We start from the raw sequence: 16,278 nt of genomic DNA on the forward strand, positions 1-16,278 counted from the left end.
AAAACAATTCTTATCGCGTTTGCGTTTAGTTAACAAATTTAGCCGGTAGAGTCACGCTAGGTCAATAGTCTACCGCTAGGGGGATAACGTTCAATACAAAACAGAAGCGCGGCAACTTTGGATCGATAATCCCGCGCAGTCTCACGCTCCCCTCGCGGTTATATTACAAATATTCCGACAATAATAACATATGGTATTGAAAATGGCGACACGCCGGTCCGTATCGGTTTGCGCTCTCGTATTTTTAATAAATATCGCCGCGTCCCTCGGCAATTTCGTGTGGAAGCATCACAACAATGATGAGCTTTTGGAAGTTTTGCAGACCATTCACAACAAATGCCCGAAAGTTACCCGTGTTTACAATTTGAGTGAGACATCTGTCAGAGGGGTGCCCCTACATGTCATCGAATTCTCAACACACCCCGGTCACCATGAGCTAAGTAAGTTATTTTTAATTCAATTAATTTAACATCCATTGCACATATACTAAGTAGTTAATTATTATTTTATTAAAATATGCTTGATAATAAGAGACTACACAATATTGTTTATTCATAATAATATGATCATTGCAATACTTACTTCAAACTATTACGTTTTATTTTTGGAGCACAAATCATGCCACTTCCCTCGGTACATCACCACATTCTGTGCCTCTTGCCACGTGAGGCTTGCAGCGCGTAGATCGCTATTGTAGCACGGCGACTAAATCTGTGAGGCTGTGTCACGTCTCACTTTCGGGCAGCATTCGGAACACGTGGTTAAACGATATGAAGCGCCTCTTTCTGATTACATACGACATCAATTAAAACGAACGTGACAACTCACGAATTTTATAAATAAACAATTACTTTATTTGGTTTATACCTATACCTACATTAAAATTAATGATAACTTACCATTTTCGGTTCTAAACGGAGCATATGTTTCAGTCATAATAGTCTTATGTTGAAATGTATTCAGAATAATCTATTGGGGATGCTTGCGTCTTAATGTAACTGTTTGAAAGTCATTTAACTTACTATCTTCATTGACATACCATCATTGGTAATGCCAATATCGAGAACAATGGCCATGATCCATCAAATTAATTCGGTTATCTATGTATTCTACAATCATGAATATGAATTTAGATGTGGGCTGTTGTAAGATCCCATTCCTACATTCACTAGACTTTTCACTATTGTGAGTGTATTTGTCATTTTTCTTACTTTATAAATTATTTTTAGCAAGCAAGATAATATGTATGGTATATTTATGTATATGATTTTTTTATTAATTTAAAAAAAACCGTTCAAGTGTACTAAAAAATGAAATTAGCTCGCTCGTTATTGTTAAAAATGCTTAATTTATTATGTATATCCATGCTCTGGATTAAAAACACATCAACAAAACGACGTGTGAATTTTACAAACACGAAATCCAAAGCCACAACTGACAGTTTCAAAAACGTACGTGTGTCTTGGCATTGAAAGGAGGATTTCTCAAAGGCGTGCATCTATCAAATGGATGTTATCAAGAATGCTACTGAATTAGGAATAACTGAAGCAATATGCCCTGCGCAATGTGGAAGAATTTTTTTAGTTTTACGAGTAGAACTAGAGTCATAGAGTCAAAGTCATGAATAAATTACTTATTATATCTGTAAACTCTCTAAGTAAAGCATATAAAACGAACATTAATGGGCCTGATAAATATTGTATCGATAAACGATAGTAGTATATGAAGTGTGACGAATAAAAAATGATTAACCAATTTACTTAATGCGTGAATTTCCAATTTATTTCAATATAAATGTATTAGTTATCATGAGGTTATAGGTTAGCCAGTTATTTAAAAAGTATAAGGCTTTATTCAAAATCACTCTAGGTTTCCAAAATATGTGTATCCATTACAAGCTTTATTATGAAGCTATAATATAATAGAAATATAATCTACATTTATGTGTTCCAAAATGTATATTTATTTTTATTTAAACAAACATGGAAATTTAAAAAAAAGTTCCATACAAATTCATTATCGCCACTGTGGCTTATATATAAATATGTATTCGATCTCTATTAAATATGTATATTATAAAAAAATCATATATGTAAGGAAAATAATATATGGAAATCTGGAAAACGTATCTATTATAATAAATTACTTACTGACACGACATTAGTAATAGAGTAAAAAGGTAAGGTACCTACTACATTGTTTAAGTAAGTACCTACGTATCTATACATATTATGATATCATTTTATGTTACTATTATAATAATTACAACCATATATCGTTACTTCTAATCGATTTTTAAATACGTATATTATAGATACAATCTATTCAAAATATAAAAAAATGTTTAGATAGAAAGGTTATATCAATAAATACTCATCAAACAAGTAATATTCATTTCAACAAATATCACTGTATCTTTATCAAAAACTTAGGAAACATTATTTTGTCACATACTGAATATGTGCCATTTTATAATATTTTAGTAGTTATGCCGATTCCTTCAACCACGATCTAATAATAGTATAATAAAATATTTCATTACCGTATTGGAACCGGTGCAGTAACACAGGTATTAGTGAAATCCAATGACGGAATTACAAGACATTTTATAATTATTGAATATTTTTAATTACCACGAAGACAGCATAACTATAGAAAAGCAACGATTTTTCGTTATAGAATAAAAATCGTAATGATTTTTTTTGTTTGACTATTCCTAGCAAATAGGGGGGTTTTAATTATTAAAGACAGCTTTAATAATAACTGAATTATAAATAATTACAAGATAAAAAGAACTTTTTATATACTTACAACGTTTTTAAATTTTCTGTTGAATCATATAAACTTGACATGACTAGCTTAAATGATCAAAAAGATTTGCACTTGATATAATACTGAAATGTCATTTTGATATGTCATATTGATTTCCATAGTAACGCACGTATATATTAATAATTTAGTTGCTAGGACCCCAGACCCCTAGCAACCATTAATGGTGTCGAAATAACTTTTCATACAAAACAGAATTAACTGAAAACGAATTCAATTCTACTTAAAGATGGCTAAAAGTATTAAAAAAATGCATTGGCATCGTGTTCTGATATATTCTAAAAGTTTCAAATGTCTAGCTAGTCGGGAAGTTAGTTAAAAAATCGATTGCAAGATTTGTACCGGATAAAGAACCACCGGACAAATAAGAATACGAGCTAAGAAAAACGTTGTATTAAGCAATACTGATGGAAAACAAATTAATTTCCCAATACCTATTAAACTCATTCAGTATTTTTTTATGACTCATCGTATAATTAATTACATAAAAGGGATGGAATGTTGACCTTTCCCTATACATTGAAGGGTGTGTGTTAGTACCCGTATGCATAAATTAGAACAATAGTGTCGAATACAACAACCCACATTTTGTCATATAATATTTCTGCTAAATATCTAGTCATTTATAGTATATTATGAGATATTTTTCCGACATTTTTCGAGTTCGCATATTAAATTTCCGGGAAAATGGTCAATGACGTCACTGGCTTTTACAATGAAGTCTAATGTAAACAAAAAGGTTTTCGCGCTATAAAAGCCCACGCAATATCTTTTGCGATGACGTCAAAGCATTGTCTCGACAGAAGGGTAGATATATATCACTTGGATACTAGGCATGACATCTCAATCACCCAGTAACCGGTTAACTAACAACAATTTTGTATCACTTTGGGTTGATTAAATAATTATTGTTTGATTGAAATAAAATGTTTTATTTTGGAAAAATATGATGTTTCATCGTCGTAGGTATATTTATATTTTCTGCATAAAAATAAAAAATCTAAAAACTGTATATTAGTCTAAGATTACTTTTTAGTATGGCATATAATTTAATTAGGTACCTATTACCTACCTTGGCTAAGTTGATTAACAGTGGTTATACGATGTTGAATTTTGTGGTGTCATTGCAAAGTAATCAATATTATAATATAAAGAATAAAATACAGTATCAATTTTAAAGTATTTTAAATCAATTTATAAAATTCACTTAATAGACAAAAAACATACAAAAGTATTATATCATAACTATGACATCATCATTATAGATATAGAATGTTCAACTACAAAAAAATGATTTAGTTCTTGTAAATATTATTAGAGACAGAAGAGTTATCCGAGTAATCGAGTAATTAATCTGAAAATATCCGACTGCCCGGTTATTTGAAAACGTTAGTCATTTGGGATACGTACCTATCTATCTACTCGCCACCCAATTAATTGCTATTGGTTTATGTTTATGCATTGCTAATATTTAATCAATATTGCTCTTATTATCTCAACACTTTTATGGTATCCACTTATAAATACCTAATTAAGAGCATTCAATATTTTATGATCATTCCCAACATGTTATAAATATAATTAAGTTGCTTTTATCTGTCGGAACCTCATAGCTGAGGATTGTGACCCGGATGATTTGACAGTCGGACAGAAATCTTCTTCTTTGCAGTATTCTACACGTAAGGCCCACGTCAATGGGAAAGTCATGGTACTCTTGATTCTCTCCATTCATCTGAAGGAAGTTCTTTCTTATTTTCTTTGACTTTGACTCATTAACCAAAATCTGAAGAGTCCAGCCAGTGACACCCCGTGGGGATAGGTTGCGTTGCACAGGGACAGCACTTTATAGAGGGCGACGAATGAAGGAACGAATACAAAATATATTAAGACTATTGAGAGTAGTAGCGGTTTTCTATGAAGCAAATTATGTGGTCGCTTTATTAGAAAGAATCGATTTTTTTTTTAATAATTAAAGTATAAAAATAATCCTGACAACATAATTATTGTTATATTATAATAACCAATACAACAAATATTTTAACGGCGGTTTATCGCATAGGCAAAATTTTCACAAGGTCTCCAAAACTGTCAGCGCCACAGACGTCTACGTATCTAAAATCATCACTATTTGGGAGATGGTTTCGTGGTACTATTTCGACCATGTCCGATCCTAATAAGATCATAATATGGGCCTTCACAGAGTGGAGGTTTGTTTTAACAGATTTAGTTTGTACGAGAAATTGATGTCAGCCACTTGCTCAACCAATTAGGTCTATACTCTGACTCATACACAAATTGAAAAACAATATGTTTCGTGGCACTGCTCTTATTCTTAGTAAATGCTGTGTACGTCAATTCAAAGATTTTTAGTAAATTTTTCTGTTTAAGATACCAGAAAATAAATAATAAAATAGGTAAGTAGGTAGGTAGTAAAGATATCAGATACTACTAGATACATTTTAGTCAATTTGGAAATGTTTTTTGCCATCCAAATTGGTTTCTGCTTCAATATATTGCTGTTTTATCATTGCTGTGCTTAGTTTTCGCAGTAGCCTTGCAAATATTTGCATAGAATTAATGTAGATACTGGATCCATGGCACAAAATATTCGCTTACCACAACGCTTTTAGGCAAGAAACTGAGTCATTAAATTTGATTATGCACCTAATTAGGTATTAGGATTAGTTTGTTGAATTCGGATACTTTTCCACGTACCTATTAGTTCTAATCTACAATGTCTATCATTATTTTTCCCATTTGTCCACAAATTCGATTTATGTACTTCTTATAATAAATATGATCATTTACGGGTTTCCCGATCTATTGTTCTCATTTCCACGCGATGTAAGCTATAATGTACTTTAAGCTTATATGTTGTGTACTCTGATCTCGATAACATTAATCATGATTGTTCTCTACTGTTGACCTGTTCACATGGTACTTATAATCATTATTAATGATTGACCAAACATCTAATATAATGCGTCCTTTATGTTGATTTTTCTTTTTAATAATGACTTTTATATCGATTCAAATTTAATAAGTATATTTACAAATTCCAAGGATTTTCAAGCAAGCGACTGATTTTCTCGTAGGGATGCTTACATACTGTAGCTTAAAATTTAGAAGGGATCTTTATTTAGCTACATATTTTTCAGACTTACACGCGGCGTAAATGTGAACTCTGCCATTCTTGGTGGTGTTGGCTTGTGTGTCTCTTATAATTACCTTAGGAATCGAGGGCATCCGTTGTTTGTTCTCCCATGGTGCAGAACTAACCTGCCATTAGTAATGCCAATTGGGAGGGCAGTAACCATGTTTAATGAAATTGCTTCGGATATTGATATATTCCACTTACGTGAGGGTGAATTTAGGTTGACGTTGTTTTATAAGTTTTTAAGATAGGGTCTATCAAAGTTCACTCTGTGTGCTTCCATCTACTTTTATTTTGTTACTTATTTTATTTATTTTCTTATTTTATTACTTATTCTCTGTATTTTTATTTTTTTAAATTATTAACACTTATTTTATGTCATGTCGTGAACGCTTTGAATTTATAATTTGTTATGTTCATTATATGTAAAATAAATAAATTTGATTGATTGATACATTTTATAAACCAAACATTTCCTTGTAAACCTAGACTAACTGTGCTTCAATTAGCATTTACACTATAGGTTTTTAGGTTAATATTTATTACCAAGGGAAAATAAAATAAACATATTTTTAACTAGTGTCATATTTACTTAATACTGTTTTTCATTACGCTTCGGTTTTAGAAATCATAATTGTTTTATATGTCTGTTTATTTTTTATCAAATCTGTGTGTGTTAAAAATACTTGAGGCCATATTATAAAAGTTGAATGTAATCCATAATACTGAAAAGCTTTTTTACATTGAATTTGCTGTTAATTATAAAATACATTATAATTTTAACATAATATTTCTTTATAATTTCAGTGCATCCAGAATTCAAGTACATTGCCAACATGCATGGAAATGAGGTGTTGGGTCGTGAGCTGTTACTCGGATTGGCAGACTATCTGTGTTCAAGGTATTTACAAGGTGACGCAGAAGTTAGGCGTCTTCTTCAGATCACCAGGATCCACCTTCTGCCTTCCATGAATCCTGATGGATGGCAAACTGCCACAGAAGCGGTGAGGATACATTCGAAACTAATTTTGTTTTATTAGTTACATATTATATTATTCAGATAAGTACGTTTTATTTTTTAAGACTGTATGGAGAGAGCAAATTTTGAAATTAAATTTTATTTGAAACTTACATAGTTGTACATATTGTACACGAGAGGCCAAAATTTAAAAACATCTTTAATTGCGTACAGTCTCCCATCGTAGTATTAATAGGTAATAAGATTTTTACCTTATTTAATTGTATTCTTCGGTACTGTTCGGTTATACGGAATACAGCGGAAAACGCATTTTGAAAATAGCCGATTCACTGGATTATTTGTTAGTTTGGGTTAGTTTAGGTTAGGTTGGGTTAGGTTAGGTTAGGTTAGGTTTGGTAAGGTTAACAAAAAAAATAACCCAGTTTATCGGCTATTTTAAAAATGCGTTTTCCGCTGTATTCCGTATAACCGAACAGTACCTATTCTTCTTTTTGGTCGTACACTCATGGCTGAGGATTGTGACCACTTTTTAATTTTGCCATCTTTTGAGCCACCAAAACTTTCCATCTTTCTCAATCTTATTAGTTTATTATATGTGCAAGAATTACCTTTATTTGTTATCAGTATGCATGGTGCCTGAAGATGCTGAAAGGCGAAACCCGAGTAGCAAAAAATGACTCAAATAGACTAGTACCAAACTAAAATCATTAAAATATAATATAATATCGTGCATCGAGAATAGCCTTTGCACTTCGCTCTAAACGCCGAGAGAAGGAGAAAAACACACGGTGATAACGCAAAATCTATTACAATAACGAACAAACATAAAAGTCGTAAACATTATGACTGTGTTTTTTATGGATAAAAATACTTATATTTCTGAAAATGTATCAATTGAGTGTTGGAATAAGATATGATTAAACATGTTACATAGTAATTAAAATAAAGCACAATAATATAATATAGTAGTCAATTAATTTAATTTAATATATCCCAGGACCATTTTTACTCACTTAATGGGACATTGCCAAAAGAAAATAAGTTTTTGAAAACTTTGTAAACATTCTAATACTAATATTTGTGGTAAACAGACCAATCTCTTTGATTAAAACTGTTTTGGAGTATTTCTTCAATTTACTCGTATGTAGATATTTATATATATTTTTCCATTATTTCAGGGTGCTCACGATTTCCTAATTGGAAGGAAGAACAATCACTCTATCGACTTAAACCGAAATTTTCCGGACCTAAACAGGATTATGTACTCCAATGAAAAAGATGGATCTGGTCACAATAACCACTTACTTCCTGAACTGGATCATCTATCACAGCCTGTAAGTATTTTTTTCTAAAAAAATATTTATTCACGTCCTCTCTACAGTTCTGTTAAAGAACTTTGCGACTTTACTGAGCTGTTCCGTTTTCCTCATTGACAGGGCACATTTAAAGACAGCAAGTCGCAGTACTACTATATCGCTCAAATTTAGATCGGTGTACCGCTATAATATGTAGATGTACAAAGTCATACAGAATTTTACCTACATTTATCGTAGAAGTACAGATCGCTTCTATCCACAAGGATTCAAATCATATAAATAGCCATTGTATGGCCTGATCTTAGCTTCAACATCAGCTTCAAATCATTTGTTTTCAAAGATGACTCGACGAATCATGGTACTATATAATTTCGAGATAGTGTAATAATTAATAATTAATACATGTATAGTTTATCCACTGTTATACGTGTTTTGTTTTAAAACCATTATAATTGAGTTCTACCACGTCAACGCCAGTCGATTAATAATACATGTAATACTTTTATAACTAAACTTGATATGACCAAGAAGATTTGAAATATTTGTGCTACACTAATGGAGGTACAGTACGAGTGCTCAAAGTCAGACAACGTTATCTACAAAAAAGTGTTTTATTTTATTTTAGATAACGTTATTTTACATTTACGGCTACATGATAGTCAAACAACGTTATGTCAATCTTTTCTAATTTCTTATTAAATCGTCAGTAAAGTTTAACGCTAACTACATAAGTTACCCTTGTTTTCATATTTTTTTAAAACTATCCCTATAAATTTCAACATCATTATAAGCAAGATAAATGTACAATACACAATAAATTATCTCTCGTGGTGCAGTGCGTAAGGCGCTTGCCTTCCACCCGAGAGTTCTTGGGTTCGATTCCTGATCAGGACACACAATATTCATGTGTTTGTCTCAAAGCCTGGGTGTTTGTGATTGTTCAAAATTACTAACAAACCACCTTGTACGAAAAAGCAAGGACATGGTTATTAATAATTCTAAAAAAAAAAAAAATATTAACATTAGGTTTTAAATAAGAATTTCCCTTGTTGAGTTACAAGAATCTAAAATAACGATTTTTGGCTCCCCTGTAAAGTTGCAATTTTGTAGATAGTGTTGTTTGACACTAAGCCCTCGAGTAACAGTAAGTAAAATAGTAGAGAACATGTAGTTCATAGTCTAGCTCTAGTGCTTAAGGCGCTGGCTTTTCATCCGGGGGCTTTGGGTTTGATCCTGGTCACGTCACAATATTATTATGTGATTTTCTCAAAACAAGTGTGTTTGTAATTGATTCACTTATAATTATCATACTATTGTTTCACTATACTACTGGCATTAGGCCTCGTGGCCTTTTGTAGTGGTAATATATATAGTTTTAATCTTATATTGTATGGTAAATCAATGGACGTGACCCATCTAGAATATTATTCATATCGTATGTTATCTTTATTTAAATACCTACACGACGGCTTGGATCAAAATAATAGCAATATACAATTTAAATCCATTTAATAAAGTTCCCGCTGCCACAAATATTTAGAATCAAAAGAAATCAAAGGTATGTGCATGTATGTAAATGCATTTATTTATTTAATTAAAATGGTTTTGCATTAACTTATCATTAAGCTAAAGAGCAACTGAGGTGAGAGTTTATCTGCAATAAAAACAGCTGTTTTATAATGTGGATATTGATGTATTAATGACTTTAGTATCATTTTATTACATTTTATAAACACTGTTTGGCTTTTAATTATGGTACACAAAGTTAAATTTGTTTATTATTTATAAGGCAGTGTACATAATACAAAAATGGAAACATATTTACTGAACAACATTATGAATATACATGAACAGCTATCCATAAAGATATTAGGTACCTACTAACTAGGCTATTTTTTAGGTTTTAAAAATCCTTCATTAATACTTACCATATTTATATTTTTTGAATGAAGAATGTTACATAATTAAATCTTATATCGATATATAATACACGTGCGTAAGATCCATTGACGACTGCACAACCGTCGTTCAGGGATCTCTATGCCGAGAGTCTTCAGTCAGTCATACTCAGTTTCTCTACGTCCCAAGGGCGAAATGCTTTCTAAGGGCCCTTCATATATATATTATACCTAATATTAAATACAATGTATTAAAATATTAAACTAAATTATGGTCATGGGTAATATTAGTTTAATTTGAAACATATTATTTTGTGTTTTAAAAAACGTTTAGGTAATACAAACCATACGTCATATTATATCGAGTTTGTTAAGCCAAAAGGACGAAAGTAAGAATTTGCAAATTTTCAAAAGAGCAAGTTGACACAAGAATTCTATTAATTTAACCATATATTATCTTTTTCACCAACTACTACACAAAAAATGTTTATACCTAACTTGTGACAAAATACCTCGTCTTGGCGCGGTTTTATGAAACTACAGATGGCATTGTAACAATCCAACGGTAACCTCACAAATACCTAATTTACGCCATTTTGGCATAGTAAATCTGTATAAATGTTTGAATATTAGTAGAAATTAATTGGCCAATATTTTGATCCGGTAAAATATTCATATTTTTCAACGACATCAAAGAATAAATTTAATTTTATATGCATTCGCTTATATTTTTGTTTCTTACGTTAATTTACGAACACATGTATTCATCGTCAAATAAAGAATACTGAATAAAAATAGTGATGATATTTAATTTAAAGTCATAAGTCATAACAGAGGAAGTTGCATTTACACCTACGACACGACGCCTCAGTACCAGATATTAAACTATCCAGTATCCAAACGTACCACTAGTTAGTATCAAAACTGACCTAACGGCCATTTTTTACTTTTTTTCATATTCCGATGCCAACTTGTTCACTATTTTAATATAAATACTCAACAAATCATTCAATTTGTGGCCACTCTAAATACAGAGATAACGTGTGGTAAAAAAAATATTTCAAAAACCTACCAAAGTCCAAAATGGTTAAATATATTCATATGATATCATAAATCTCATATTTTTATTTTTATTTTATTTATTCATTCCATTTGGACAAAAGAAGAGTATATTGTATGCAGGATACCTACTATATTTGTTTTCAAAACAACGTAAATCCATTTGATTCACTTCTAAAATCTACCTTAGTGTATTTAACACCAAATAACTTTTTCTATTATCACATTAAAAATCCAGTAAGAATGGTGGTATCATTTACTCGTTTTACAACACTTTTGGTTCATGGAGTTGGTGGTTTTGATAATAAGTTGCTCATTAATAGATTACCGAAAATATTTATCGTATACACGGATGTATGATATTGTTTAAAACGAGATTAGTTTTAATAATTAATTCATTCTTGTATGTATAATTATTTTTAGATTGAACCAGAGACCCGCGCTGTGATGCGTCTAATAATGCAGGTCCCATTCGTACTGAGCGCCAACCTTCACGGAGGAGACCTGGTGGCCAACTACCCCTACGATGAAAGTAGATCTGGAGCCAGCTCCAATGAATATTCGGGAAGTCCTGATGATGAAACTTTCAGGTGTGTAACTTTATTGATTGATACTTCACACTTTATAATTACACATTCAAGCATTACGACATAATGAAACAGCTTTTCTCTAATCTCGTGAAAACCTTGTGTAAAACATTAAAGGAAACGTAATAAAATAGATATATACTAAACTTAAAGTAAAAAATGATTATATACTTTAAATATACTTATTTTTTGACTAAACCTGAAAACGTATCCAACATTAACTGAAGAGATTTTTTAAAGTTCACTTAAAATAGAGTGTACTTGTCAAAATAGTCAAGTTGTATAAGATATGCAAATAACTTAAGGGCGTTAATTCATAAATATTAATATAAATTTGCATTATTATTCATATATTAATAATATTTTCCATATTCAACACATTTTCCTCTTTGACTGCGCCCCCAATTATTTTTTTGCATATACAGATATTTACTACATTAAGTATTATTATGATAAAAATGTACTCACTACAATGATATTTCAGAGATTTGGCGTTAACTTATGCACGGCTTCATACTGACATGGCATCTCCTGAGAGGAAAGGTTGCACAGCGCCAATCGGGCCAATTCCAATTGACGAGCCTTACAATTTTGGAAAACAAGGAGGTGTTACCAATGGAGCACAGTGGTACAGTCTACAAGGAGGTTAGAAAATAAATAATAATAATAATTCTACACTATTACATTAATTTAAGTAAATAAAATGTGGCGTTGATTTTTGTTTTTTACAATCATTATGAGTACGGATGTGTTGAACAAACTGAAAACTACTGGAATCCTTCATAATAATATATAATAAATAAATTATCCGTTCATAAAAATATTTATTATATATAATATATGTAAACATATTTTTAAAAATCATAAAAATTATAATTAATTCGCCATAAGTTAATGACGAATAAGTGGTTTAAAAATAAAAAAATTCACCCAGTGTGTGAAAGATGTGAGTTTGAATCCCATTTGGTTAAACTATTTTCGGGATTCTTTCTAATGCGTATGTCTTTAACGTTTTCAAAGTTATGTGGATATACATTTTAATGGATATTTGAGTCAAATGGAATAGTACAAAATTCATTAGAATTTAAATTCAAATTCCATCAAGTACCTTCGGTCGATAGTATTAATATTATATAGATATATTCAATAATAAAAAAATGACATTCCAAATATTTTTTTATCAATAATTAATTTTTTGCAAGATGTGCAAGTACGTAATAATTTTGATTACTCCTATCACAATCTATTATCACGTTAGTAACCTTAATTCAATTATAAAGCCGGTTCTCCAGCTCCAGGCTCTCCTTGCCTGAATTTAAGATCTTCGGTATGTTTTTTGTTTTTCAAAATTTTAATGGTACTTAATGTTTTTCAAAATGATTTATTTTCTATGTATTATTTACTTTGGCAGGAATGCAAGACTTCAACTATCTGTCATCGAACGATTTTGAGCTGACTTTGGAATTGGGATGCGACAAGTACCCGGCAGAATCTGACTTGAAGGGCGAATGGGACAAAAACCGTGAAGCCATGATGGCATTTATCTGGAAAGTACATTCTGGAATTCGAGGAATGATCCGGGATAATGCAGGAAAGGGACTTTCAAATGCTGTCATCCGAGTTCGCAATGTGACAGACCCATGGAGGCGTGTTGATATTCGACACGATATTACGTCAGGTGGGTGCTCATATTATAAATATTTTTACACCCCACATATTTATATATAGGTAAGTGCTTACCACATAAATATAACTTTTTAGATAATATAGTAAACTAAATTATTTTCTCTGTTTAACAATAATAAAACAACTTTAACGTTAATAAGAAAGATGCTACGAGTACCTTTGTGAGAAAAGTAAGAAAAATGTTAAGTACAATCTCATAAGAACTGAATCAAGATCAAGATATGATGTGTTAAATGTAGATATAACGTTGTGGCATTTATGTTTAAATTCTAAATCTGTCAATCGTCACATTGTGGATTCCAAGTAAAGTTTGTAATATAACGCAAGTAGAATAGCAAGAAACCCACAATAAATTCAGGCAATTCATAGATTTAACAATTTATAATGTAGATAAATTTGTAAAGAATAAATAAAATAGTGAAAAATATTGGCACTTTGCCGTACCAGCAGAAAATATACGAAATACCTATATAACAAAAATATATAATTTTGAAAAAATTTAAATTTAAAGAATCATACATCTCTACCATATTCAGTATAATAATTTAATTAATCCTATTTTGCAATAAAGAATCCGAAAATTACTCGCTTAAGTCTGATTTTATAGTAAAATTATGTGTACTTATTTAGAATTACATGACGGTACCTAAATATTTATAAATTATCCTGTAATTCGGTATTCTAAGATAAATTTCAGTAGGTGAAAAATTAGTGCAGGAGATCGAGTATTATAATATTTTATTATATTATATAAGAACAAGACATCAATATATAATTAACATATCATTTTTGAATTGATGTTGATTAAGCCATGACCTGAAGTAATACCATTAAAAAGTTACCCAAGTAAAAATAATAATGCATTTATATATGTATTTTCATAATAATTTACTTATTTCCAGTTCATGGAGGTGACTATTTCCGTCTCTTGACTCCTGGATTCTACGACGTTTCCGTTGCGAAAGAAGGTTTCCTTCCCCAAACTCGACGGGTCCACGTACGTAATAAGCCTTACATGCCAGCGACGAGGCTTGACTTCACTCTACGCCAGGCAGAGGTAACTAATATAGTGATTATTCCATTAAACAACTATAATTACTGACACCTAATTTAACTATTACAAACATATCGCGTTTCCTGGATCGGTTAACTCTACAGTAAAATGCTTTTTCGGTTAAGGTATCACGGCCTCGGATTTTTTGTTGAAATAGGTACCATATCTGTTAAAAAGCATAATACCCTGCATCCCTGCAGGGCGAAATGGACATTTCAACGAAATTGAGTTATTTAATGATCAAGTTGTTTATAATGTCAACTTCAGTATCTTAAAATGCCTGAGCAAGAGATGACGTATTTGCAATTATTTTATTGTAAGGTTGCTGGTGGAAACTATAATATAACGAAAGAAATAAAATCATTATTTTAAAACGCTTTAAAACTGAAATTTGTAGCAATCGCTATATTGTATTTATCTTGATATTTTATTGTTTTTATGTGTGTGGGATCTAGAATAAGAACCCAAAGGATTGGGCGATTAATTACAATCATTCCCCGTAAAACAAGTATCTTAATGTAACCCCACTCTGATAACGACGATAACGTCCATATTATGTTTCGCGTAAGAGTGAACACGGCAATTAATATTTTATATTGCAGGCATTTCAAATTGTTTTATGTTTCAGTATGAAAAGCCTGTTGATGATTCGTTCGAAGCTATAAGGCAAAACTCTGTTGATGATACTCCTCGGGATTGGGGAAACCAGCGATTCAAGCGGCTAGCAGAGAAAACAAAATCAAAAGCCGAATAGAAAAAGGAGTAAAACAAGCGTCAAATTCAGTAGTAACCTAACATTTATTTAAAAACTTATTCATATTGAATTATAATTAAACCAAAAACTGTCTATACCTACCTCTTATTGAAAATATTAAAAAATATTGTTTAATTGCAAGACTTTTGAAAGAAATAATTGGTGACATAGATGATGAAATAAACACCGTCCTGTATCATATTTGTGTGATCATCTATTTTTCTTATAATATACCTAGTTCAAATTCAATATGAATAATATGTCAAAAATCATCATAAAATCAATATTATTGAATCAGGTAGCAACTTCAATTTAAGTACTTAGTATTACAAAACTCAGTAGGACAATAAACTTTTATTTTTATTTCATGCCTAATTGAATTTATTATTAGTAAATTAAAAATTCAACAAAGTTTTCATTGCCTGATAAATAAGAGAAATTTATATATTTATTATAGTTTTGTTTATTTATTATACTATATTTTAGTTCTTTTTAATCACGAAAATATTGAAATCTATATTTTATTGATGTAGATTATTATAATAATTACACTTGAGTATTATCCCAACTCAATTAAATCTGCACATAATTATATTATACACTTTGTAGATATTTTTATTGATTATATTAGATACTCATAAATTACTATTCAGCTATTCTTTTTAATTATTTTCAGTGAGATTCGCATATTTTAAAATGAGTTTTAAATTTTAAATGATAGTGAAACATATCATGGCTGATAAATAATTTGTAAAGCAGCTCGAAAGTGAATAAGTCAAATAGTTTATAAAATAATTTCTCTCCTCTCTTTAACTATATAAGAAATAACTTCGTCGTAAAAACTATACCATCAATTTATTATTATTATTATCCCAATTTCTTAAGATACAGATTTAAAAATTGTTACTAGTAATTTCAAAAACGATTTTTGTATTTTCATTTGAAAAAAAAAGTATTGTTAA

General features: G+C 30.5%; 1 protein-coding gene across 1 annotated transcript; it reads left to right on the top strand.

Annotated features, from left to right (window-relative positions):
• Nucleotides 1-92: 92 nt before the first annotated feature.
• On the top strand, nucleotides 93-15,687 carry LOC147067848 (carboxypeptidase E-like). The gene is made up of 8 exons (XM_085952226.1): nucleotides 93-440; nucleotides 6,791-6,987; nucleotides 8,141-8,296; nucleotides 11,659-11,825; nucleotides 12,307-12,467; nucleotides 13,234-13,500; nucleotides 14,411-14,565; nucleotides 15,191-15,687. Exons 1-8 carry the CDS (start codon nucleotides 191-193, stop codon nucleotides 15,314-15,316), a joined length of 1,479 nt encoding a protein of 492 aa, XP_085808352.1. The 5' UTR covers nucleotides 93-190; the 3' UTR covers nucleotides 15,317-15,687.
• The last annotated feature ends 591 nt before the right edge of the window (nucleotides 15,688-16,278 follow it).

The sequence above is a fragment of the Rhyacophila brunnea genome, unplaced genomic scaffold, assembly GCF_057557595.1.
Source record: "Rhyacophila brunnea isolate RB1 unplaced genomic scaffold, BYU_Rbru_1.0 scaffold_3, whole genome shotgun sequence".
Lineage (NCBI taxonomy): Eukaryota > Metazoa > Arthropoda > Insecta > Trichoptera > Rhyacophilidae > Rhyacophila > Rhyacophila brunnea.